Below are 26,729 nucleotides of genomic sequence, written 5' to 3' on the forward strand. Positions count from 1 at the left end.
GTGTGTATAAGGTGTATATGAAACATAAATTAATTGTGTGAATGTAGACACTTTGTTTAATGCACAACGTTATTAAAAATACTGGCTAAAATTTCCTTCAGGCTGTGTGTATAAGGTGTATGTGAAACAAATGCATTCTGTGCTAAGACTTCTGTACCATCGCCATGATATCTCATTATGGTATGCAATTATTCCAAAATACGGAAAAATCCAATATCCAAAATACTTCTGGTCCCAAGCATTTTGGATAAGGGATACTCAACCTGTACCAATGCAAAAATAATCCAGATAAGGACTTGTTTCTACAAACACTTTGGGACATTTCTCCTATGCTACTTCTGACACATTCAGCAACATTTTGATACCCAGCAAAGTCTACACAGGCAAACTAATAATCCTCCATCTTGTGGAACTGTGTGATAGCATTACTAATCGAGTAATACCTGTGTGAAAATCTAAATGTTTAATGGAGAATAAGCCCCATTCTGCAAAAGTCCAGGATCCTAAAAGTGGACATGGTCCTAAGCAGCAGATATTTTCTATGATTCATAGCATCTTACACCTCCTTTTTTACATGTGATACATATTTTTTTAATGTGTTGTTTTTAAATAAATTGTCTTATACCTTGATCCATTGTTTATACTTTAATTAGACTAACAACTCTAACCGCTGATATAACCTACCTTTTTTTTGCTGAACCCTAAGATTCAACCTGTGGATGACAATATCCCTGTTGCTGTAATTGAGCAAATTCTGTATCAGAGCGCTCAACAGTGGTCAACAAGTGTTTTTTACGGGGTCTTGCTCTCCACTGTTAGGAGGCATGCAAAGAACTTTATTCTGTTTTGCTGCAAGACTGTGATAAGGGACGGAATGAAACTCACCAGCTCAATCTCTTCTTTTCTCGCCAAGATAAATGCTGTACGCAGGTTTTGCGCATTGTCAGACAGACCACATTCCACAGCAGGTAGAGAGTTTTCTTGTTTAATGGTGCCAACAGGAACAATAGTCTCTGGGGACATGTCTACGAATTCACCCTACAAAACAAAATAAGATACTGTAAAGGATTTAGACAAAAGTGTTGGCCACATAATGTAGCAGATTGTAGTGTAATAATAAACAAGAATTCCTGAGAACAAACCACAATAGAAGTAGCGTTATTAACCTTCAAGAACCTCAAGACAGGCTAGACTACCAAGGAAGCTGCATGCAGCTCTTGGACCCATTCATAAAAGTGGCCCCACCAGAATGTAAATACCACCTATCTGCCCCACAATCAAACAAAAATACAGGTAAGCAAACAGATTAGGACAAACTGTAGACCATTGCAGAACTGTATGGAGGGATCAAACAGCACAACCAGTGCAATAGTTAAATTGACTTATGCAGCTCAAAGAGCACGGAGTCCTGCTGACATTGGAATATATTGAAGAATTTGTACAACTGAGATGAAAAATAAATGAAGTGTAAAGCTGGGTACACACTGGACAACTTTTTGAATGATAACGACACTTCTGTCAAATCGTCCAGTGTGTATGCACTGTATTGCCAATGATGCGCTCTGCTGCAGGGGGGGGGGGGGGGGGGGTGAGAGAACTAACAAGGTCTTCTGTCAGCTGCACATGCAGGTTATTTTGGCTATGTTGTCAATGACAAGGTGCATATCGTACAGTGTGTACTCTACGAATGTTGAATGTCGAACGATATGGACGTCATCACAGTCATTCCCTGAACACTGCAATCCTGTTTTCTGGCTTTTGCATAATGCAGATTTGGATGGGGATGGTCTTTAAATTTGGTAAGTATACAGTGCTGCCTATCTCTACTCTGTATATACCCGCCCAACACAACTGCCCACCAATGTAAATGCATGAAATCCAGTATATGTCTGGCTAACACCACTGTCCACCTATGTAAATGCATGCCACCCAGTGTATGCCTGCCCAACACCACTGCCCACATAATACCACTGCCACCAATTTTTACGCATACACCCAGTATATGCCCGCATATCACTGCCCACCAATGTATGCATATGCAACCCACAGTACGCCCACACAATATCACTGCCCACCAATGTTATATCACTTTTTGCGATACTTATATACCTCTTCTTCTTTGTAGTTTTACACTATATATTTAAAAAACCTTTCTTTAAAAACAACATTCAAACAATAAAAATACTATTTCCAAAAAACATTGTTAACCACTTAACTGACGATTTCCCCCCCCAAAAAATGCTCAGAAATTGTCGGGTTTTTTAATGAGTGAATTAGGTGAAGAACATGAACTTGACCCTATCCAAAATAATTTTAGTGAAAAAAAAAGGAAAAAAAATGTTTGTTATTTTTTTCTTCAAACATCGGATCATTGAGCAGGAACATTGCGACCATCGGAACATCGGTAACATTGCGACTATCGTTTTTAGAGCCCGGACAGCTGCCAGGTACACGGGGGGCTTGGGGGTGATGATTTAAGGCCAGTACTCACTGGCCGATGCGGGAGAGATGTGTGCTGAGCGACCCGCTCAGCACACTTCTCTCCCGCCGCTCAGCACAGCGCGATGTGTGCTGAGCGTGCGGGGGTAGACAGAGGGGGCGCTCATTTCACCCAGCGGGTGAAGTAAGCGACCTGCTAGATTGGCCTGCATGCAGGCCAATCTAGCACCAGCGATAGCGATGTGCGGGGCTGCGCATCGTTTTCGCTGTGGGGCATACACACGGAGCGATCATGCTTAAAATCTAAGCAATCTAGTCAGATTGATTAGATTTTAAGCAGCGATCGCTCCGCGAGTACCCCCCTTTACACTTACCAGCGGCTGCTATTGTCTGGGAGTGGGGGATCCTGCCGTGCTGACCTCCGGTCCCTCTGACAGCAGCAGTGGAGGGAAGTTTCCCTTCCATGCCGCAGCTAACACTGTCTAGCTGACTGGTCGCCATAGGCGTAGGTATCGTAGGTGCAGGGAGTGCGGTTGCTACGGGAACCTGGCCATGTCCAGGGCCTGGCTCTCCCCTCCCCTGCACCTGGATATGCTATCTGCTATATAACACTAATGTTACCACAGATCTGTGCCCCGTGGCTTCTCCTCTATTAGCAGGGTGCTGCTGCTGCAGGCACATCTGCTCTCAGTGTTACGGATGGCTCTGACTCCCCGTTCTCACTGATGCTGGGAGGAGCCATGGCATTGCTTGGCTCCTCCCAGCATCAGTGAGGATAAAAAGACACAGAGCCAGCCAGCCGGGACATTGACAGCAGATGTGCCTGCTGCAGGACACTGCTGATCGACGAGAAGCCATGCGGCACACGAGGCGAGTGCCCATCCGCACAGTGTTCGGTGGTGTTGGTGGGGCGGGTTATAAAGAGGGGCGCTGCTATAAAGAGAAAAATTACAAATAATGTGAGGGGCATGAATCAGGATTTTTCTTTCTCCTGTATGGATTCCAAACATGAGAATGTCATCTGATGCGACCATGCCAGGCAAGTGGTTAACAGCCAAACTATTATATCACAAATAAAAGGTCCTTAAACCATTAACAAACCTAAAAACAGTCTTTATAAATTAATGTTTAAAAAAAATTGTGTTTTCAAAAAGACCCCTTTGATTGGAGGCTGTTACATGGCCACCCACTACAGTAAAAGCAATGAGAAGATATTTGGATTTAAAGGCCATAGACACACCATCTGGCAAGATAGGAGCTTATACAAAAGTGATGGCCTGCACCCCATCTTCAAGTGGAATGTGAATACTAACTGAACAGTTTGGATGCTTCATCAAGAACTATTTAAACTAGCAGTGGGGGGCAGTGAACCAAATAGGAATAAAGCAATCTGCTCCCCCAACCCTGAGGTATTGTTTCTGCAGGCAAAGGGAATAGGAAGCATATCCACAGCAATAGAAGATAATTCAGATCAAAACCAAATAAACATAGGCTGAGAGAAGAACATAGCCAGGAACAGGAAAAGCACAAACAAAACTCTATAAGCTATGTGTGCAAATGCTAGGATCTTAGGAAATAAAATCCCAGAATTAATGGCAATGACAAGGGATGATCTGGATATTGTGGCAATTTCATAATCATGGAGCAATGAAAATCATGACTGGGACATAGATATCCCGGGATATACTTTATTTAGGAAGGACAGAATGGGAAGAATCGGAGGAAGGGTAGCAATGTATGAAAAAAGGATAAATACTACTTAATACAAGGTATTGAAGAAAAATGGAGGCCCTTTGGGGCGACCATAGAAACAGGAGAAAGTCAATTGTTTATATTGGGGTGATATACAAGACCACCAGGTCAGGAAGACAAACTGGACTTGAACCTCTTCTCCTCCTGCTCCTCCTGATGTAAACTGGGAGGTGTCTGTTGCTACTTCCACTAGAAGTAGGGACATTTTGAATTCCTTGTAGGGAGTATCTCCACCAATTGGTGAGGGAGCCCACTCGGAAAGATGCAATATTAGAATTAATACTTACAAAAGGAGACTGACGTAAAAGTGGGTGAAATCCTAGGATCCTGTGATCATCAAGCAGTATGTTTCAGCATAAAGACAGAGACTGACTCATCCCATACAAAAACTAAGGTGTTAGATTTTAGGAATTCTGATTTTGTAGGGATGGGAAAATGTGTAAGCGATTCTTTGGCAGTAACTTGGAAGGAGTTCAGGAGAGGTGGGAAACATTAAAAAGTGTAATATTAAAGGCAACAGACCATTGTATCATCAGTGTTAGGAAAAGGAAGCCAGTGTGCTTTGCGAAAGTAACACGCGCAGCGTTACACAGCAGAACGCTGTGTTAAAATAGGGCTGCATTCTGCAGTCACAAAACGTGGGGCCTCGATAACTGGGTACATACCCATATATACATTTAAAGTGTGTGAATAGTGATCAGTACGATATTAAGGGGATATACCACAAATTGAATGGGAAAGAGGTTACACGATTAAATGAGCATGAATACAGGATGCCACACTATATGTAAGAAAAAGGACAATATATACAGTGTTTATGAACGAATATCCCACTGCTTGCAGTAAATGAAAGCTGTATGGGATACATATATGAATGTGTCATAAAACCTTATAATACATTTCACACACGTGTGTGCGATTGGCGTTGACAGATAAATCAATGAGTGTGGATTATAACCACACAGATAAAGAACATTGTAATGCTAACATTAAAAATAACTGCTCTAATGTCAATAGTACATTAAAAAACTCTATGTAAAAACTTCCCCATACGTCACATGTGTGTATAATTGGTGGTGATACATGAATTATAAATAAGGTTCATTGCTGTATAGTACAGAGCATCCTGAATAATTTCATGCTTCATGTATAGAGAGCAGCAGCACAAGGAATTCTCTTAGGAGCAGCAAATTCCTAATAACAGGAGGCACTTAAAGAATGGTCTACCACCCAAGTATGATTAGTCAGTGATGCGCACACTGCAAATATGGAATAAAAATTTTAATAGTGGTGGCATAATTAAATTATAATAGGAGCATTTCACTCCTAGATACAAAGGTATCATTATCAGACATAAGGCAACTAGCATTGCTACAGATATTGCAACATTGTTTAGATACTGGAGACAGTGAAGAAACACAATAATTACAGTGACTAAGCTTTTTAATTCACTTTATTATGTTTTCACAATTTATTCACATGCACTATATTTCGCTTATGTTTTAAAGATCCCAATAAAAGTTATATTTTAGATTTGTGGTCATCTATCATGATAGATATTTGACTTTATGAAAATAATATAGTCCGAGTGTGCCCAATATAGGGAATCCTTTTTTCTTCTTTTTTTGACCTGCTTTGCGAAAGTAGCAAGTATTATGAAAGCAAAAAAGATTTTTGTTTCCTTCTCTTTGTACTGAGTCAGCTGTGCTCTCCTATCTATCAGTGACACTATTTTTTATTATCTGGCTCCCTCTTGTGGCAGTTGGATCCAATTACACTGGGACGCGTATTTTCGGGTAGTTTCTGTTGTCATTATGATTTAAAAAGAGCAAACACAGTTGTTTGACAATAAATGGCTTCACCCAACCACTAACCATGAGTGAAAGAAAAGTTTGTGAGTTATCATTCATATTCTCTGACAAATGGCCAGAAAATCAAATTCTGCTAGGGTATGTAAACTTATGAGCACAACTGTACCTTACTGACTCCCCAATGGCTCTCCCCTAAGCTTGTTACCTCACCCCTCTTGGCCCTGAGCCGAGCTACTGGAGCAACTCCTCTACCTACTCTTTTGCTATTTATCCTCACCTTCTACGTCCTCACAAGATGCCTAAAGGAGGTACAAAGTCCTTGGGGTCTGACCTCACACCCTTCCTTACTAAAAAAGGCACCCCCACCAAGCCTAGATCTGACGTTCCTGAACGCTCTCACGAACACTCCGACTCCGAAGTTTATGATCTCGCAACCATCACCGACGAGACTTTCTCTCCCTTCTCAAAGTAGTTAGGGATGTTAAGACTTCTGTCCAAGCCCTCTCCTCGCTGAAGGACATCGCAGAGATTGGCTCTAGAACTGATCAACTTGAGAGGCGTGTGGAAGTGGTGACGATCCAACAAGCCGTTGAGACCAACTTCCGCTAAAGGCGCCAGGATATCTCCCAATTACAGGAAGATCATGAGGACCAGGATAATAGGGTGAGAAGAAACAACTTGATGATCAGGGGTATCCCGGAATAAGTAGAGACAACCCACCTTGAATTATATCTCAAGCGTATTTTTCCCCAGCTCTCCCCTGACACCCCCCGAGGATCACATTCTCCTGGACCGTGCACTACGTCCTCGCACACAAGATTCTTCTCGACCCAGGGACGTCATCCTCAGAATACACTATTTCACTGCAAAAGAGGCCATTATGAAAGAGGTTCATTGACTGGGCTCTGTTTCTTTCAATAATACCCTCTTACAGATCTTTCAAGACCTATCCCCGGTCACCTTAGCCAAACGCAGAGACTTTAAACCCATCACCTCTTTGCTTTCTCAACACAAATGTCAAATACCTATGGGGCTTCCCCTTCCGCATCCTGGTCTGGCATCAAGGGAAATTGCTTACGGCTAAAACCTCATCTGAGGCCCAACTCTTATTGTCTAAACTAGGCATTCGCACCGAAGAAGTGAATTCCTCTGTCATACCCCCAACTCCCACAAAGGCAGAAGATGACGCCTCCACCTCCTCGTTTGGAATGGTCAATGGTTCTAGCAGCAGCGGCCTTTTCAGCTCCACCCCCGGTGACCTGAAGTAACACCGGGCTCTCTATTTTGATATCGGATATCTCCAGTTCTGACAGCCTGCAACGGTCGTACTCCCTTTTTGGGGAGTTGTCTGTGTTTAGACTTAACATGTTCTAGTCATAAAAACTTTTAGCTTGTTTTCAATGGTTTTGTTTCTAATGTTTATTGTAACGTTTTCTTTCTCCCTCCTTACTTCTATTGTGTTCTTGCTCCACCTGCTCTTTAATCTTGCCTTCTCTTCTAGCCTGTTCACTCAGGTTCACCAAGAGGGGGCTGTTTTCCCCCTTCCACTACTCACACCGAGATGCATCATTCGAATGCCTTGCCGCACCCCCACAGGGCTTTTAGCCCTTTAGCTGACCTAAGTGCCCCTCGGACACATAGTATCCTTTCCCCCCATCAGTGCCAATGGTCCTGGCATACCAGTGGGCCATACCAGCCCCAAAATCTCTCTTTTCGCGGACAATATCCTTCTCTCCCTGACTCAACCGGCTATAGCTCTGCCAAACCTATTTTCGGTCCTTCGCTCTTATAGTGCTGTTTCGAGCTATAAGATTAAGTACTCCAAGTCGGAGTCCATGCTACTCCTCGTCCCCCCTCAGGAGGCCGAACACCTTAGAACTAACTTCAACTTCAAATGGCAACCCAAAAAGATCAAATATCTGGGGATTTATCTGACCTCCCACTATGAATCTCTCTTCCGTGAAAATTTCCCACCTCTATTCTCCAAGATTCAAACGGATTTGACATCTTGGAACCGTCTTATCATTTCGTGGCTAGGTAGGATCATCGCCGTTAAGATGAATATAATCCCCAAATGGCTCTCTCTCTCTCTTACAGACCCTTCCCGTAGCTGTTCTGGCTTCCTTCCTTCACAATATTCAAAAAGCCCTTGTACGTTTTATTTGGAACCACAGGCCCCCACGTATTGCTGCCAATGTCTTGAAAACACCGGTCTCCGCCGGTGGCAGGGGTCTTCCTGATATTAAACTCTACTATATTGTAACCTCCTATGCTCCCTCTGGCTCTGTTTCCTGGATTGATATTGAATCAGCCTACATTAACCTCCCAGAGCTGACCCTCTTATGGGGGATTTCTTCCACATCCCGACCCCCAGCTTCCAAACTACTTCCCACTATCAAATTCAACATTCGACTTTGGGACTGCTATCCCGTAAAGATGAATCTTACTTGTCTTCCCTCACCCTTCCCTCAATCTTGACCCATATTTGGCAAAACCCTTTGTTTCCTCCTGGATCCTCGGTTACAAAATTCCGTACTTCGACTCAACTTGGGTTTAAATTCCCAGCTGATTTTGCCAACCAGGACCAATGGTTGTCCCTGTGTGATCTGCAAATGAAAACCCTTTCACGAACACTCAACCCCTTTGAATTTATACAAATTCGCCATTTTCTATCCTATCTACCCTCTCACACAGTAAAATATATGTAAAAAACACCCCCTTTCCAAAGGCTTAATTACCCAGCTTTATGACCTCATACTAGATGCTACCCTTCGCTCCTCCAGACCCCATGAAACTGCTTGGGAACGAGATCTTGGGCCTCCCCCGGAACCTGAGGACTGGGACGACATGAGACTGGGGATAACAAAGAGCTCTATTGCAACCGATATCAAAGAGACAGCATACAAAATCTATTACCATTGGTATTATACTCCTGACAGACTCAATAGACTCTTCCCGTCCTCTTCTCCATATTGCTGGAGGGGATGTGGCTGCAGAGGCACTATGACCCATTTATGGTGGACCTGCCCGACCTTTGTCCCCTTTTGGGACTTGGGTCATGCCCTCCTGGATTCCCTTCTGGAAACCCCAGTGCTGAAAGATCCCTGGATTTTTCTACTGTGCTATCCCCCCCACCCAGCACTTGACAAATTTAAAAAAAAACTGCCAGAGCATACATTTTAACAGCAGCAAAAATCACTAATTGCTCTAAATTGGAAAAAAAGTTCTCCCCCTCTACACTTAAGACCAGTATCTGGCATATTGCAACAATGGAGGGAATTACATATTACCTCCATGACCGAGCTTTTGCTCAGGTTTGGACTCCCTGGCTCCTGGCAGAGCATAGATCAACATCCCCCTTCTTGTTATCAATTTTTCCCATGGACCCATGGACAACAACTATTGTTCCCCCCCCCACACACTTCTTGCTTCCACTTCCTATACTGTTATCTTGTCTTTTTTACTTTTTCTATCTTTTCACTTCTTTTTTCCTATTCTTATTCTTCATTTGAAAGCCTTCTGTATATTTGTCATTATGAGACTGTATCATGGTCTCCCCTCCTCACCTCCCTTCTACCTACCTTTAGTATCCGTTTAATATTTTCCTGAAGTTGTTTCTTGGCTTATGTTTTTCCTTAAAATAATATGGTCAATAATAGGCTGTGGATGCCCATCTGTTTTTCCTTTTTGTATCATGTTTCTATTCTGACAATACAAAATAAAGATTTTTTTTAAAAAAAGTAGACTAAGTAGGTAATCAGATGTGCAAAGGCACAAGCTGAGGAGAAAATGGGCCAGTCAGTGGATAAAGGAAGAAAAACATTTTTTTTAGGTTATAAGCGAAAGGAGAAAAACAAAAGGTCGGAATAGTAAGACTAAAGACAGAGACTGGGGTCTTGTTGAGGGAGACATTGTAATAGCAGATCATCTTAATTATATTTGCTCAGTATTCACTACCGAAATAGAGGGGAAGGGGCCACAGTTAAGTTGCAGGTACTGGTGCTGGTAGCACCAATAACATAATTATTCAACCAGTCACTAGCTACAGGAGTAATTCCAGCGGACTGGAAAAGAGCAAATGTAGTCCCACTGCACAAAAGTGGAAGCAAGGAAAAGGTAAGCGACTACCGACCAGTAAGCCTTACATCAGTAGCAGGGAAATTGATGTAAACACTCTTAAAATAATAAGTTGTAGATTGTCTCAAATCCAGCAATTTGCAGGATCCCAAACCGCATGGATTCACTTTGGGGAGATCATGCCAAAAAACCCTTATTGACTTTTTTTTGACTGTGTGACTAAAATAAAAGTGGAGCCATAGATATTGCTTATCTAGTCTTTAGTAAAGCTTTTAAACCCTGTCCCACATCGCAGATTGCTAAATAAATTAGAAAGCTTGGGATTAGATACTAAGATGGTTGAATGGAAAAGATCTTGGTTGCAGGATAGAAAACAGAGAATTTAATTAAATGGAGTGCGTTCACAGGAGGGAAATGTTACCAGTGGAGTACCCCAGGGTCATTCTACATCAGATCACCCCAAAAAACTGAAATGTCCACCACCTATCTCAGAGTTTTACAAAAATTTTTTACTTAAGAGATGTCAAAACAACTATTTATGCTAAATATCTCGACTGTCTGACAATTAGTTGATTAAATACTGATTTTTCAATTTATTAAATTATTTACTAATCACGGCTTCTTTATCCAGTTTATTTGAAGTATCATGGGTGTTTATTAAGGAATCACCACAAAATTTGGACCCCTAAGGTAACTTTTCCTCCCAAATCCAAAAATCAAAACCAAATTACCTTATCTGCCTTGCGTTACAGCAAACACGCACATTTTTCGAATAGAATTAAAAACGCTAGGTTCAATTGACATTAAGGATCCCTTTTTTTTTGGGGGGGGGGGGGGAGCTTAAAAATAGTATACATAACTACACCACAAAAAAACAGCATGGTACTCTGTTTCATAGTGGAGAAAAAAAATAATGAAGTTGATGTTCGATTACTGTTGTATCGCATACGGTATACATAATTACACACTGTTAAAAACCATACCAAACAGTGAACTAAACTGAGGCAATGGGATAACGCTCCCATACAGAAAATGAAACTTAACAGAAAATGATGGTAGGGGTATTCCCTTTAAAGAAACTTTCCAGAGAAAGAGATAGAGAGACACAGAAAGATAATTAATTATTGTTATGATTCCCGAACTCCAGACCAGAGGAGATCTTATGGCAGAGGTCTGAGTACAGGGAAGATCTGCTGGTAGTGGGAGCAGGAGAGCCTAGTAACCCCTGGCGCCCTAACTCCGTTGTCTCGCCCGTGTTATCAGAAATCCCCTGCGAGACTATGGTTGCTTGAGCCCATGGCAGCCGCGTTCGAAGGGCGGATTATGTCTGCCCAACCCCGATGCCCCCTCAGGTCTTAATGGGAGACAAAGGGAAATCCGAGACAGGGTGATAACAAGGGGCCCTCTGACTAAGCAACCAGGCCAGGGGTTACAAGCTAACTAACTTAAACCAAAGGTATGTGCGGACTAGCCGCCAGGGAAAAGGACAACCAAGGATCCACCGATCCGTTACTCCTATCCAGCACCGCTGGATACCAGAGTGGATCTGTGGGAGCGGAATCCTCCGCAAAAGCTCCAGAACACAAATATACTAAATAATAAACAGTAAGCGGACAAGCCGCAACACACGGCTGCGCCGCGACTCACGAACACCACAGGATGTTAAAGGTGCTCGGTCAGACTCCAGGAATGATGACAACTTTCCGAGTACAGGACCACTGAGGACAGGAACAACCGGATTGAGCAAGACTGGAACTCTCTGCAACTGACACAGGCAAACAGGAAGCTATCACCGGCGTCTGTGGGAAGTCCAAAGGGTGCTTATAACAGAGAGCTCCCCAATCAGGAGCCAGACTGGGTAATCACAATGAATGCCGTGCAGCTTGCACGCTGCACGGCCAGCACACCATAAAATAATTAGAACAGACCCAGCAACGGGGAACGCGGCCCGAACGTGGCGTCCCCGTTGCTAGGGTCAGAGCGGCTCCGTGCGCCCGGCGTCTAGCGTTGCCAGGGAGCCGGCGGCTGTACGCGCACGGCGTCCCTGGTTGCTAGGCGCCGGGCCGCACCGACGAGCGGACCCCGGCGCCTAACAGTACCCCCCCCTTGAGGAGGGGTCAAGGAACCCCTAAAGCCAGGTTTCTGAGGAAATTCTCGAAAAAATGCCCTTTTGAGCCTCGGGGCATGAAGATCCTCATCCAGGACCCAAGACCTTTCCTCTGGCCCATAACCTCTCCAATGTACAAAAAAATAAAGCCGACCCCGGGAAAACTTGGAAACGAGAACCTTCTCAACCAGGAACTCCTGCTGACCCTGTACATTTATTGGTGATCTCCCCTGAGATATTTTACGAGGAAATCTACTGGACGAAACATATGGTTTCAGCAATGAGCAATGGAAGGTATTTCCGATCCGTAAAGTTTTTGGTAAACGTAACCGGAAAGCAACTGGATTGACTTTTTTGATAATGTGAAATGGTCCAATAAATTTAGGACCCAATCTGGCTGAGGTTTGTCGAAGTTTAATGTTGCGAGTCGACAACCACACCCTATCTCCTACTTTAAAAGTGCACGGCCGCCGGAGCCTGTCAGAAAATCTTTTTTCCCGGAATGCCGCTTTTCAGAGAGCCAGGTGTACTTTTCTCCAAATGAGTCTAAGATGAGAGGTCAGGGCCAGTGAGGAGACAGAGGAATGTTGAAAAAATGAATTAGCCCTGGGGTGAAAACCAAAAACTGCAAAAAATGGAGACACATTGGTGGAAGAATGACAGGCATTATTATAAGCAAACTCCGCCAATGGAAGAAACTCAGACCAGTCATTTTGGAGTTTGGCCGAGTACAAACGCAAATATTGTTTTAGAGATTGATTAACTCGCTCAGTCTGCCCATTGGATTGGGGATGATAGCCAGACGTTAAAGATAATTTCATCTTTAATGAAGCACAAAAAGACTTCCAAAATTGTGCAATGAATTGTGGACCCCGATCAGAAACAATATCAGTGGGTAAGCCATGGAGTCTGAAAACATGGCGGAGGAACAAGACTGCCAATCCCTGGGCAGATGGCAATCGGGGAAGAGCAATGAAATGGGCCATTTTGCTAAAACGGTCCACTACCACCCATATGACTCGGCATCCGGCTGACAGAGGGAGGTCCACCACAAAATCCATGGAGATATGCGACCATGGCCTAAGAGGAACATTCAAGGGCATAAGTTGACCGATAGGCAAAGAACGAGGAACTTTATGCTGTGCACAGACCTGACACGAAAAAACAAACTCTTTAATGTCTTTGGAAAGACCAGGCCACCATACAGAGCGGGAGACTAATTCCAAAGTCTTAGCGATTCCCGGATGCCCGGCAACTTTGCTATCATGAAACTCCGTCAAAAAAGTTGCTCTCAAAAACTCAGGGACAAAAAGACGACCAGCAGGAGTATTTCCAGGAGCTTGATGTTGAAGCAGCTTTAACTGGGTAAATACATCCTGTGTGAGGCCTGCCCGAATGACTGAAGACGGAAGTATGGGAGTAACAGGACTGTTGTCTTGAACTGGAAGAAAACTGCGTGACAGGGCATCTGCCTTAGTATTCTTGGAACCTGGCCTGAAGGTGATAATAAATTTGAAACGAGTAAAAAATAAAGCCCAACGAGCCTGCCGGGCATTCAGTCGTTTAGCTGATTCAATGTATTGAAGATTTTTGTGATCAGTCAAAACTGAAATGGTATGAGTCGCTCCTTCAAGCCAATGCCTCCACTCCTCGAAAGCCCATTTAATAGCCAGCAATTCCCGGTTACCAACATCGTAGTTGGATTCTGCAGATGAGAATTTCCTGGACATAAAGGCACAAGGATGTAATTCGAGGGAATCCGGATCCTTCTGAGATAGGATAGCCCCTACTCCAACCTCCGAGGCATCAACCTCAACAATGAAAGGCAATTCTGGGTTGGGATGTCTGAGGACAGGGGCTGAGACAAAGGCTTGTTTCAAGGCCTGAAAAGATAACTCAGCTTCACGTGACCAATTGGTAGGATCTGCTCCCTTCTTAGTCAGTGCCACAATGGGAGCAACTAGGTCAGAGAAGGAGTGAATAAATCTTCTATAGTAGTTCGCAAACCCTAAAAAGCGCTGAATTGCTTTTAAGTTGGTGGGTTGCGCCCAACTAAGGATGGCTTGGAGCTTCTTTGGTTCCATACAGAATCCCCGAGGGGAAATAATGTACCCTAAAAAGGATACCTCCGTGACATGAAATTCACACTTCTCAAGCTTGGCATATAGGTGATTTTCACGTAATTTTTTTAGAACCTGACGCACCTGGGTAACATGTTGTTCTACAGAGTCAGAATAAATCAAAATATCGTCTAAGTAGACTACAACGAACCTTCCAAGAAACTCACGGAGCACATCGTTAATGAGATCCTGGAAAACTGCCGGAGCGTTAGACAGGCCAAATGGCATAACCAGATACTCATAGTGGCCTGACTGAGTACTGAATGCCGTTTTCCACTCATCCCCTGACTTGATTCTGATGAGGTTATATGCTCCTCTCAGGTCAATCTTAGAAAAAATCACAGCCGAACGTAGCTGATCAAAGAGGACAGAGATCAGCGGCAGAGGGTAAGTATTCTTTACTGAGATTTTATTCAAAGCTCTAAAGTCAATGCAGGGTCTAAGTGAACCATCCTTCTTCTCTACGAAGAAGAAACCTGCACTTAAAGGGGATTTAGATGGCCTGATAAATCCTTTTCCAAGGCTTTCTTTCACATACTCATTCATGGCCACAGTTTCAGGACCAGACAATGCATATAACCTTCCTTTAGGCAACGTGGCACCAGGAATTAGCTCAATGGCACAATCATAAGGCCTATGGGGAGGCAGAATATCCGCATTGCCCTTGGAAAATACATCAACAAAATCCTGGTATTCCACAGGAATGGGTGCGGGAACGGCGGCAGCTACTCGGATAGGAAGCGTAATACATTCTTTATTACAGATGGTACCCCATTGTAAGATCTCCCCCGACTGCCAATCAATGATGGGATTATGAAAGGCCAGCCAAGGGTGACCCAGAACCACAGGAACTGCTGGACAATGGGTAAGGAAAAACTCAATCTTTTCAGAATGCAGAGCTCCTACCGAAAGTAAAACAGGAGGTGTACAGAGAGAAATAACCCCATTGGACAAGGGACTCCCATCTAAACCATGCATGGTGACACACCTACCCAAGGTTAACTGAGGAATACCTAAGGCCTTGGCCCATGTTAAATCCATAAAGTTCCCTGCAGCTCCACTGTCCACAAAAGCAGAGACCGAGGAACAGAGGCTGCCAAAGGAAACTTTAGCAGGAACTAACAGTGAATTATTTGAGGAGATAAGCTGCAGACCAAAGTGAACCCCCTCACAACTCACTTGGTCGGGAAGTTTCCCGACTTGTTCGGACAACTACGGGCAAAATGTCCCTTACCTCCACAGTATAAACAAAGACCAGAATTTTGCCTCCTGGTTCTTTCTTCAGGAGACAATTTGGAGAGACCTATCTGCATAGGCTCCTCCATGTTCACAGGAATGGAAAAAACACAAGGAGTAGATCCGACAGATGCTCCTTTTTCAGCCCTCCGCTCTCTGAGCCGACGATCTATCTTAATAGAGAGCTCCATGAGTTTATCGAGAGTCTCAGGAGCGGGATACTGAAGGAGACTGTCTTTTATAGATTCAGATAAGCCGAGGCGAAACTGACTGCGTAAGGCTGGGTCATTCCATCCACAGTCGTTCGACCAACGGCGAAACTCCGTACAATAAATCTCTGCGGGATTCCTACCCTGTCTGAGAGCACGCAACTGACTCTCAGCGGACGCCTCTCTATCAGGGTCGTCATATAATAGCCCTAAAGATTTTAAAAAGGCGTCTACAGACAATAAGGCCGGATCGTCTGTCTTTAAACCAAAAGCCCAGGTCTGAGGATCCCCCTGAAGCAGAGAAATAATAATTCCAACCCGCTGAGCCTCCGTACCTGAGGAGACTGGTCTTAAACGAAAATAAAGTTTACAAGACTCTTTAAAATTAAAAAACTGTTTTCTATCCCCAGAAAAACGGTCAGGCAGATGCATTTTTGGTTCAGGGATGACCCTCGGGGAAGTCCGTAACAGATCTTCCTGTGACCTCACCCGGAGGGACAGATCCTGAACCATCTGAGTAAGTTCGTGAATCTGACTAACTAGAAGTTGGCCAGGATTTGGCCCAACACCGGTGGGATTCATGAGGCCGACAAAATCTCCCAACTGAATAAGTGAAAAAAAATTAACTCTTTTTAATTTTTTTTTTTTTTTTTTGTCTGGCCGGTGATAATGTTATGATTCCCGAACTCCAGACCAGAGGAGATCTTATGGCAGAGGTCTGAGTACAGGGAAGATCTGCTGGTAGTGGGAGCAGGAGAGCCTAGTAACCCCTGGCGCCCTAACTCCGTTGTCTCGCCCGTGTTATCAGAAATCCCCTGCGAGACTATGGTTGCTTGAGCCCATGGCAGCCGCGTTCGAAGGGCGGATTATGTCTGCCCAACCCCGATGCCCCCTCAGGTCTTAATGGGAGACAAAGGGAAATCCGAGACAGGGTGATAACAAGGGGCCCTCTGACTAAGCAACCAGGCCAGGGGTTACAAGCTAACTAACTTAAACCAAAGGTATGTGCGGACTAGCCGCCAGGGAAAAGGACAACCAAGGATCCACCGATCCGTTACTCCTATCCAGCACCGCTGGATACCAGAGTGGATCTGTGGGAGCGGAATCCTCCGCAAAAGCTCCAGAACACAAATATACTAAATAATAAACAGTAAGCGGACAAGCCGCAACACACGGCTGCGCCGCGACTCACGAACACCACAGGATGTTAAAGGTGCTCGGTCAGACTCCAGGAATGATGACAACTTTCCGAGTACAGGACCACTGAGGACAGGAACAACCGGATTGAGCAAGACTGGAACTCTCTGCAACTGACACAGGCAAACAGGAAGCTATCACCGGCGTCTGTGGGAAGTCCAAAGGGTGCTTATAACAGAGAGCTCCCCAATCAGGAGCCAGACTGGGTAATCACAATGAATGCCGTGCAGCTTGCAAGCTGCACGGCCAGCACACCATAAAATAATTAGAACAGACCCAGCAACGGGGAACGCGGCCCGAACGTGGCGTCCCCGTTGCTAGGGTCAGAGCGGCTCCGTGCGCCCGGCGTCTAGCGTTGCCAGGGAGCCGGCGGCTGTACGCGCACGGCGTCCCTGGTTGCTAGGCGCCGGGCCGCACCGACGAGCGGACCCCGGCGCCTAACAATTATGGCAGCTGCTCATCTAAAGTGGACATTTGGTAGTCTTAAATATGGACTGCCATATTACTATCTACTCAAAACCCGTTGGATTACATAGCTGGGACCACTATACAGATGAGGAAAATATACGTTATGGTAAGAACTTACCGTTGATAACAGTATTTCTCCTATGTCCACAGGTTTCCACAGGATAACATTGGGATATGATGGATCGACAGCGGATTGCCACCAAATGATCACAAACTTTCTGGCCATATAATCCCGCCCACTGACTCAGTCAAATCAGTTGTTTCCAAAGCATTTAGGCAGGAGCATTATGTAGAACCCTATTCAGGCGAAAAACACACATGCACACTCTTCCATGCAAAAGGGAAGAGTTTAGTGGGTATAAAGATTCTCAAATCAGGTGCGTCAGGGTGGGATCCCTGTGGAAACCTGTGGACATAGGAGAAATACCGTTATCAATGGTAAGTTCTTACCATAACGTATATTTCTCTGGCAGGGTCCACAGGTTATCCACGGGATAACATTGGGATTTCCCAAAGCAATTTTTAGTGGTGGGGACGCTCCTGATTAATAGGAGAACCTTACGCCCGAATTGAGCAGCATGAGAGGCAAAGATATCCCAGGCATAATGTCTGATTGAATGTGTTTATTGGAGCCATGTGGCTGCCTTACATATCTGTTCTGCTCAAGCACAATATTGTGCTACCCATGAAAGACCTTCCTTGCATGTAAAGTAAGCAGAGACATTAGCCGGGACAGGGAGATCAGCTTATGGATATGCTTCTGAAATAGTCATTCGAAGCCATCTTGCTAGCATCTGTTTAGTAGCAGGCCATCTCCTCTTGTGAAAACCGTAAAGGATGAAAAGAGAATTTGTCTTTCTAATGGCACTGGTACGATCCATGTAGATACTTAATGCCCGGACTACGTCCAGCGACGCATCTCCCGCAGAAAATCCCGATTCCTGAAAAACCGGGACCATAATATCTTCATTAAGGTGAAATATAAATCACCCCTTAGGAAGATACCCAGACCTAGTTCTGAGAACTACTTTTTTCTGGATAACATCAGAAAAGGAGATTAGCATGACAGTGCTCCTAAATCTGACTCTCTTCTGGCTGATGCCATAGTCAGCCGAACGAGAACTTTAGCTGTCAACCATTTAAAATCCACTTCACTTAGAGGTTTAAACAGGCTTGACAGGCTTTGAGGACTAGATTTAGATTCCCTGACCCTGTAGTAGGAAAAAGGGAAGGTTGAATGCGCAGCATTCCCTGGGAAAAAATGCGCACATCCTGCAATTTAGAACCATACAGTCAATGCTGACACTTGTATTTCCAAGGAAGCCACCGCTAAACCTTTATCTATTCCTGTTTGAAGGAATGGTAAAACCCTGGAAACTATGCAAGATTTCTGGTCCATACCTCTTTCATTGCACCAATGCATATAAGCTTGCCATATTTGGTGATAAATACGAGTCAAGAAAGTTTTCCTTGCTCTGAGCATTTGTGAGAATCCTCTGGACCTCAGTATATAGATTTAAATGGCCACGCCATCAAAACAGTTGATCCAGATATCTGTGATAATCAAGGACCCTGTAGAGGAAACAGAAAAGGTATTCAACATTTTCTACGGATCCGTGTACCACCGCCTTCTGGGCTAAGCCGGGGCTTATTAGGATCCCGGCATCTTTGTTGTATTTTCCTCACTATCCTGAGTAGCAGGATGATTTGAGAAACACATAAGAGAAATAAAATTCCCATAAAAAAAAGATATCCACAAAGATTACTTCCTTTGTTCCTGGCCCGATTATGGCTTTTGTTGTTCAGAGCTTTTGTTGTTCAGATGGGACACCATGAGAATTATCTCTGGCCAAGCCCATTTGTCTACCCGAGTCTGTCACTACTTTAGGGTGTAAAGGCCATTCATTTACCTGAATGGCGTGTCGACTGAGAAATCAGCTCTTCAGTTTAGGACTCCCAGAACAAACCCTGAGGACAAGGCTGGAAGATGGAGTTCTGCACACTTTAGTATATGATTAACATCCTTCCTTGCTATTTTTCTGTGTGTTTCTCTCTGAAAGTTGTGGGTACACTACTGCCATTTTTACTTGTCCTTGCGGATCTGGACCGATCTTCCTTTAGGAATGTCCCTTGCCTGAATCAGGACCCAGTATATGGTCTGAAGTGCTAACAGATTTATTAGCAGGCACCTTTCTTCTGTGGTCCATAATCCCCGGAATCATAATTTTCCGGAAAAAGGCCTCCATAGCCGTGAAGACTTGTATTTGTTGTCAGGATCTCCCCACCTGATATCCAAAAAGAAAAAGGTATCCTCTCATCTAGATGGAATGTCTGTAGCCCCCAGACTACTTCTTACCTTTTTTGCCAGTACCACATACTTGTTTGTGTACTGTCCATCAGGCCCATCTACACCACCTTGTATTCACAGATGGTCTTGCACTCAGAGAATTTAACCAGGTACAACACTGCTTAGCTTCCAACATCCTTGAGATTGGACATATCCAGTGTGATGCGGCCTTAGATGGAGGAGATACTGAAAAAATCTTGAGTGGAATTATGCCCACTCCACCATGTGTATTGTTAACACCATCAAACCCATAATTCGCATTGCTGCGTGAACTGATATTGTTTGATATTGTAACCACTCTCCTAGCTTTGCCTTGGATATCTTGTTCCGAGGTAACTACTTTCTGCAAACTCGAATTCAGTATAGCCCCACCATGAATTATGTTACGGAACCAGAGATGATCCCATTTACGAACCACCCGTGCCTCTGCAGACAAGTTATTTGTATGTTGTAGATGACACAGAACCTTTCCTGTATTTGTGTCTGGATAGGAAGGTGGTCAAGGTATGGCAATTTTCTTAACCTCTACTACTGGAGATAAATTGCCATAATCATTTTGGCAAATACTCTGAAGCTGTGGCTAACCCAAAGGGTAAAGCCTAACTGAAATTTTTCTGAAGGATGGTAAACCTTGAGATAACACTGATGGACAGTGTTATAGGAGCCTGAAGGTAAGATTCCTGACTTATCCAGGAATACCATAATATATTGGCTCCCCACCCAACTATGGAGTTGCCTCCACGTAAACCGTGTTACCCAAATTTTTCTGTTTTTGAACTTGATAATGGGGTGAGGGATTGTTTTTGACCCAGGTGGGAATAAACCCCCCCGATAAGCATGGGTTACTGGAATGACTATTCCTGACAAAACATTTTCTGAATTGCTTCATGCCAATCCCTCGCCTACGCCTCTACCCGAGATGGGCTGAGACCGAATCCTTTTAGGAGAATGGTTCCAAAAGGGAAAGAATAACCTTAGAAATACCGCTTCTTGCACCCAGGCATCTATCTGTAGATTGCTATCAAATCTGTGCAAACTGAAGAAGTCGGCCCCTTATCCTTCTGGAATCCATCAGAAGGAGACCCCACCATCATGCTGATGGCCTCTGGTTTGGAAGCTGGCCTCTGGTTGCCTTTGCCTTACCAAACTTATTGTATTGGGGCTGTTACGTTCCTTTATGACCGACAAGGCCGAACCAGACCCCTAGATTTGGGGTTATATGTGGAATGGAACGTGACCTTCTTGGAGTCTGTTTCTGACTACGGAATAACTGTTAATTTAAACAGAAACTTCCAGCCAAGGCAAAAATTTCCAGAACCTTTTTGGATTCTGAATCAGCTTCCCATGCATGTGAACCAAGCTGTTCTTGAACAGCGATTGTTATGCTGATGCCCTTAGAACATTAGTGTCCATATGAGCTATATGGGATTCTTACTCCCTTGCAGGCTCTGAAACCTGTCTTCCAGTACCTCAGCCCAATGCACCTACAGCACCTGGTATTTCAAGGTGGTTTCCCCTCCAAGAACTAACCAGGCCGAACACTGCTTAGCTTCCAAAATCTAGTGAGAATGGGCCTATCCAGTGTGGTGTAGCCGTAGACTGCAAGGTGAAGTCCTGGCTGGCCTTATGACTGCCCCAGACAAAGACAATATGGTCTTATTCTTTTGATGGCAGAGACCCTATAGATTTTTGCATTATCAAATGACATGCATATCTATTTTGGGAGGCACTTCCCTATATAAAACAGTCCCTATCTTGAAAAAGATATTGGAATCCCATTTACCGGGCATTCTACTTTATTGGGTGTAACCCAACCTTTTTCCTGAATTCTGCCCTCGTGCAGAGACCCTTTTGGGACGCTTAAACCGAAGTGCCTTATTTTTTAACCCAGGCTCTGCTGCCTCTATTGACAGACTAGCCTATTTTTGCTCTCATTTATTCAGCTTGTTTATTTAGCTGATATCTTTTACCTGTTCTTCGTATGCTGAAGTAGAGTATATGGAGCTTTCATCGTCTGATGACTCATGTGTAGCCTGTGAAGTCGATGATTTATTCGGTTCATCAGCTTGTCTTATTGGAGAGCTGTTGGAGATGTACTACAATCAGTGAGCAGCATGTGTTAATAATGTAAGAATTAACATTTCAGCTAAACTGTACAAGGTCTGTGCAAACATCACCTCAATGGGTCTATCTATACCTGATGTAAATCAGGAATGTATTATGCTAAACAGCAAATCCTTTTTTACACATAACAATCTTGTACCAGATCATAGAGAATACAGTTTTTGCCCAATAACAACATATGAGTGTTTTTGTCAGTGTATGCCGCCCTTAGACATGATAAATACTCAGCACTTTCACAGTGTACTACACAATTTTGTAAATTTGTATCAATTCTTCTCTAAAGTGATACGTGTGACCCTTCCCACGCACCTGCATTAAGGATCAAAAGTATCAACCGACAATCAATTATTATTAAGTCAGCATCACACTAGCAGTCAGTCACATATTATACATATATATATATATATATATACACACATATACATTATATGAGCAGATTACGAACACATCTCAAAGCATGTAGGAGTACATATTACTGATTCTGTTCTACACAGATCTTTAAAGTATTCAGATGCATTGCGAAGAAAACCACAGTATTGTACATAAAACTCATATGCAATAGGCACTAAAGTTAACTATTCATACTAACAAAAGTAGATAGAAATTTCGTGCTGTATAACCCGTACTCAGTAGAGTGGGATACAGGGAGACTTACCCCACTTCAAGGATCGATCAATACATTAGCAAACACTGAGTGGATCCAGACGCTACTAGTGTACACTGCCGCTCCGGTCATTTTTTGTGGACACAGACGCTCAGTGAACGTTAGTGCATGCAGACGCTCATGTCTGCGACCAAGTCTCTTAGCGGTAAACCTTAGTGTATACAGACACAGCAGCCTATGCTGCAACCGAGTCCCCTCGTGGTAGCGTCTGAGACGGAAGTGAGGCAATCGGTTCATGGCGGGAGACGCACGGTAACTGGTCATGAACTAGGGCGAGGGGCGACCAGGAGAGCGTCTGACTCCCCACTGCCGACATCAACCCTAGGGATCGCAGCCTCAACTAATCCTGGCGCCTTATGATCCCTAAAGCCTAGCGCTAGAGCACTCGTGGTGGTGGCGCGCCAGCTACTGTTTGGTAGTCTCCTCCCAAAACAGTGCGGCTGTGTCCATATTCCTCCTCTAAGTAGAACCGATGCCTTACCTTCTCCCCATGCTCCGGCCACAGCCTGGTAACGTCTGCTGGACCTGCTAGTAACATCCGACACAGACACCCGTCGAGATAGCACCTGTACCGTGGGTAAGCGTTGTTGCGACCCGGTGGAGAGTTGTTGGAGCGACTCTTTCCAATATGCGTGTAAGACGCTGTTAGGAAAGATCACTCAAAAAGCATAGTAAGACTATAAAAATAAATCAAATAAAGCTTAGGGCTGCCAAACACAGCAGCCCTGTGACCATGGTCCGGCTCCTGAGTCAGTGGGTGGGATTATATGGACGAGCCCGGTGCATTCTGGGAGGCCATAAAGCTTGTGATCGTTTGGTGCCAATCCGCTGTCGCTCCATCATATCCCAATGTTATCCTGTGGATAACCTGTGGACCCTGCCGGAGAAAAGACATTTTGATTCTGAGAACTGAAGTTTCAAATGCAGTAACAAATGTGATCCTGGAACCTGAGTCTGCTACCATCATGAAACGCTTCTGCTGCTAAAATATGAAGAATTTCAGAAAACATGCTGTAATCCTGTCTTGTCTCACAAAAAAGGAGCCAGAAAAAGCTTAAAAGTTATGTCACCGAAGTGGGCCAACAGCTTTATGCTGTTATTAAGCCAGGACAGAAACATTGCCCAAAATGCAGAATTTAATTGTCACACTGTAAAGAACAAACAGACATTACTTAAAAAAAAAAAAACTAGTAGGTTTAAATAAACTACTTTAGTGATGGTGCTAGTGCACAATACAAGAACTGCAAAAACTTTTTAAACTTATGCTACCATATGGATGACTACAACATTTAAGCAGAATGGAATTTTTTGCCACATCTCATGGTAAGAGTCCGTGTGATGGCATTGGAGGGACAGTTAAACATCTAGCCACACGCACCAGTCTGCAATCAGTGGAAACAAATCACATCTTGACACCTTTGGACCTGTATAGCTGGGGAAATGAAAATGTACATGGCATAAAGTTTTTTTTACGGGTCACAAAACAAAATACAAGACTACAAAACCAAGCTGCATAGCTGTCTAGAAACAGCAACGACTGTGGCAGGAACACGTACTCATCACAGATTAGGCCTATTAGTAATGATGAGCTACACATATATTGATTGTCATCAGACGACATGAAGACAGCAGGAACCAGAGTTAGTGTCACTATGACCACAGTCACAAAAAATGTAGACAAAAGTGATCTGCAACCTGGAACATACATGGCAGCAACATTGGGTATATCATTCAATGTAATGAGGAGGAACAAGATGTGCTGGTACACTTCATGAAACGAAACCAATCAACAAATGTGCTGTCCTGGCCTTCAAGAAAATAAGAATTTACTTACCGATAATTCTATTTCTCGTAGTCCGTAGTGGATGCAGGGAACTCCGTAAGGACCATGGGGAATAGCGGCTCCGCAGGAGACTGGGCACATCTAAAGAAAGCTTTAGGACTATCTGGTGTGCACTGGCTCCTCCCCTATGACCCTCCTCCAAGCCTCAGTTAGGATACTGTGCCCGGACGAGCGTACACAATAAGGAAGGATTTTGAATCCCGGGTAAGACTCATACCAGCCACACCAATCACACCGTACAACTTGTGATATGAAACCCAGTTAACAGCATGATAACAGAGGAGCCTCTGAATAGATGGCTCACAACAAGAACCCGATTAGTTAACAATAACTATGTACAAGTATTGCAGACAATCCGCACTTGGGATGGGCGCCCAGCATCCACTACGGACTACGAGAAATAGAATTATCGGTAAGTAAATTCTTATTTTCTCTGACGTCCTAGTGGATGCTGGGAACTCCGTAAGGACCATGGGGATTATACCAAAGCTCCCAAACGGGCGGGAGAGTGCGGATGACTCTGCAGCACCGAATGAGAGAACTCCAGGTCCTCCTCAGCCAGGGTATCAAATTCGTAGAATTTTGCAAACGTGTTTGCCCCTGACCAAGTAGCTGCTCAGCAAAGTTGTAAAGCCGAGACCCCTCGGGCAGCCACCCAAGATGAGCCCACCGTCCTTGTGGAATGGGCTTTTATTGATTTAGGCTGCAGTAATCCTACCGCAGAATGCGCCAGCTGAATAGTGCTACAAATCCAGCGCGCAATAGACTGCTTAGAAGCAGGAGCACCCAGCTTGTTGGGTGCCATCAGGATAAACAGCGAGTCAGTTTTCCTGACTCCAGCCGTCCTGGAAAAATAAAATTTACAGGGCTCTGACTACGTCCAGCAACTTGGAATCCTCCAAGTCCCCAGTAGCCGCAGGCACCACAATAGGTTGGTTCAAGTGAAAACCTGAGACCACCTTCGGGAGAACTGAGGACGAGTCCTCAACTCTGCCCTATCCATACAGAAAATCAGATAAGGCCTTTTACATGACAAAGCCGCCAATTCTGACACACGCCTGGCCAAGGCCAAGGCCAACAGCATGACCACTTTCCACGCGAGATACTTTAGCTCCATGGTTTTAAGTGGCTCAACCAATGCGACATTATGAAATCCAACACCACGTTGAGATCCAAAAAGTGCCACAGGAGGCACAAAAGGAGGCTGAATATGTAGTACTCCTTTAACCAAAGTCTGAACTTCAGGCAGTGAAGCCAGTTCTTTCTGGAAGAAAATCGACAGAGCCGAAATCTGGACCTTGATGGACCCCAATGTGAGGCCCAAACGTCACCCCTGCTTGCAGGAAGTGCAGGAATAGACATAGTTGAAATTCCTCCGTCGGGGCCTTCATGGCCTCCCACCAAGCAACAAATTTTCGCCAAACGCGGCGATAATGTCTTGCGGTGACATCCTTCCTGGCTATGATCAGGGTAGGGATGACTTCCTTCGGAATACCCTTTTCCTTTAGGATCCGGTGTTCTACCGCCATGCTGTCAAACGCAGCCGCGGTAAGTCTTGGAACAGACAGGGTCCCTGCTGCAGCAGGTCTTGTCTGAGCGGCAGAGGCCAAGGGTCCTCTGCCAGCATCTCTTGAAGTTCCGGGTACCAAGCTCTTCATGGCCAATCCGGAACCCCGAGCATGGTTTTCACTCCTCGCCTTCTTATTATTCTCAGTACCTTGGGTATGAGAGGTAGAGGAGGAGACACATAAACCGACTGGTACACCCACGGTGTCACTAGAGCGTCCCCAGCGATCGCCTGAGGGTCCCTTGACCTGGCGCAATATCTTTTCAACTTCTTGTTGAGGCGGGACGCCATCATGTCCACCCGTGGTCATTCCCAACGGTTTACCCGCATTTGGAAAACTTCTGGATGAAGTCCCCATTCTCCTGGGTGTAGGTCGCCCATCGGAGAATCCTTGTGGCTTCTGCCATCGCCATCCTGCTTCTTGTGCCGCCCTGTCTGTGTACATGGGCGACCGCCGTGATGTCGTCTGATTGGATCAGTACCGGCTGGTTCTGAAGCAGGGGCCTTGCTTGTCTTAGGGCATTGTAAATGGCCCTTAGCTGCAGAATATTTATGTGAAGCGAAATCTCCTTGGAAATTTCTTCCCTGTGTGACTGCACCCCAGCCCCAAAGGCTGGCATCCGTGGTCACCAGGGCCCAGTCCTGTATTCCGAATCTGCGGCCCACTAGTAGATGAGCCCTCTGCAGCCACCACAGCAGCGACACCCTGTTTCTTGCTGACAGGGTTATCCGCTGTTGTATCTGTACATGGGACCCGGACCATTAGTC

At 44.6% G+C, this 26,729-nt stretch overlaps 1 protein-coding gene across 1 annotated transcript in view; it reads right to left on the minus strand.

Annotated features, from left to right (window-relative positions):
• LOC135042967 (uncharacterized) overlaps window positions 1-26,729 on the minus strand; it is a 490,494-nt gene that overhangs the window by 55,961 nt on the left and 407,804 nt on the right. The window contains exon 8 of the mRNA XM_063955072.1: window positions 886-1,038. Coding sequence (XP_063811142.1) covers window positions 886-1,038 — 153 coding nt within the window. The remainder of the gene's footprint in view (window positions 1-885; window positions 1,039-26,729) is intronic.

The sequence above is a fragment of the Pseudophryne corroboree genome, chromosome 2 (assembly GCF_028390025.1).
Source record: "Pseudophryne corroboree isolate aPseCor3 chromosome 2, aPseCor3.hap2, whole genome shotgun sequence".
Classification (NCBI taxonomy): Eukaryota; Metazoa; Chordata; class Amphibia; order Anura; family Myobatrachidae; genus Pseudophryne; species Pseudophryne corroboree.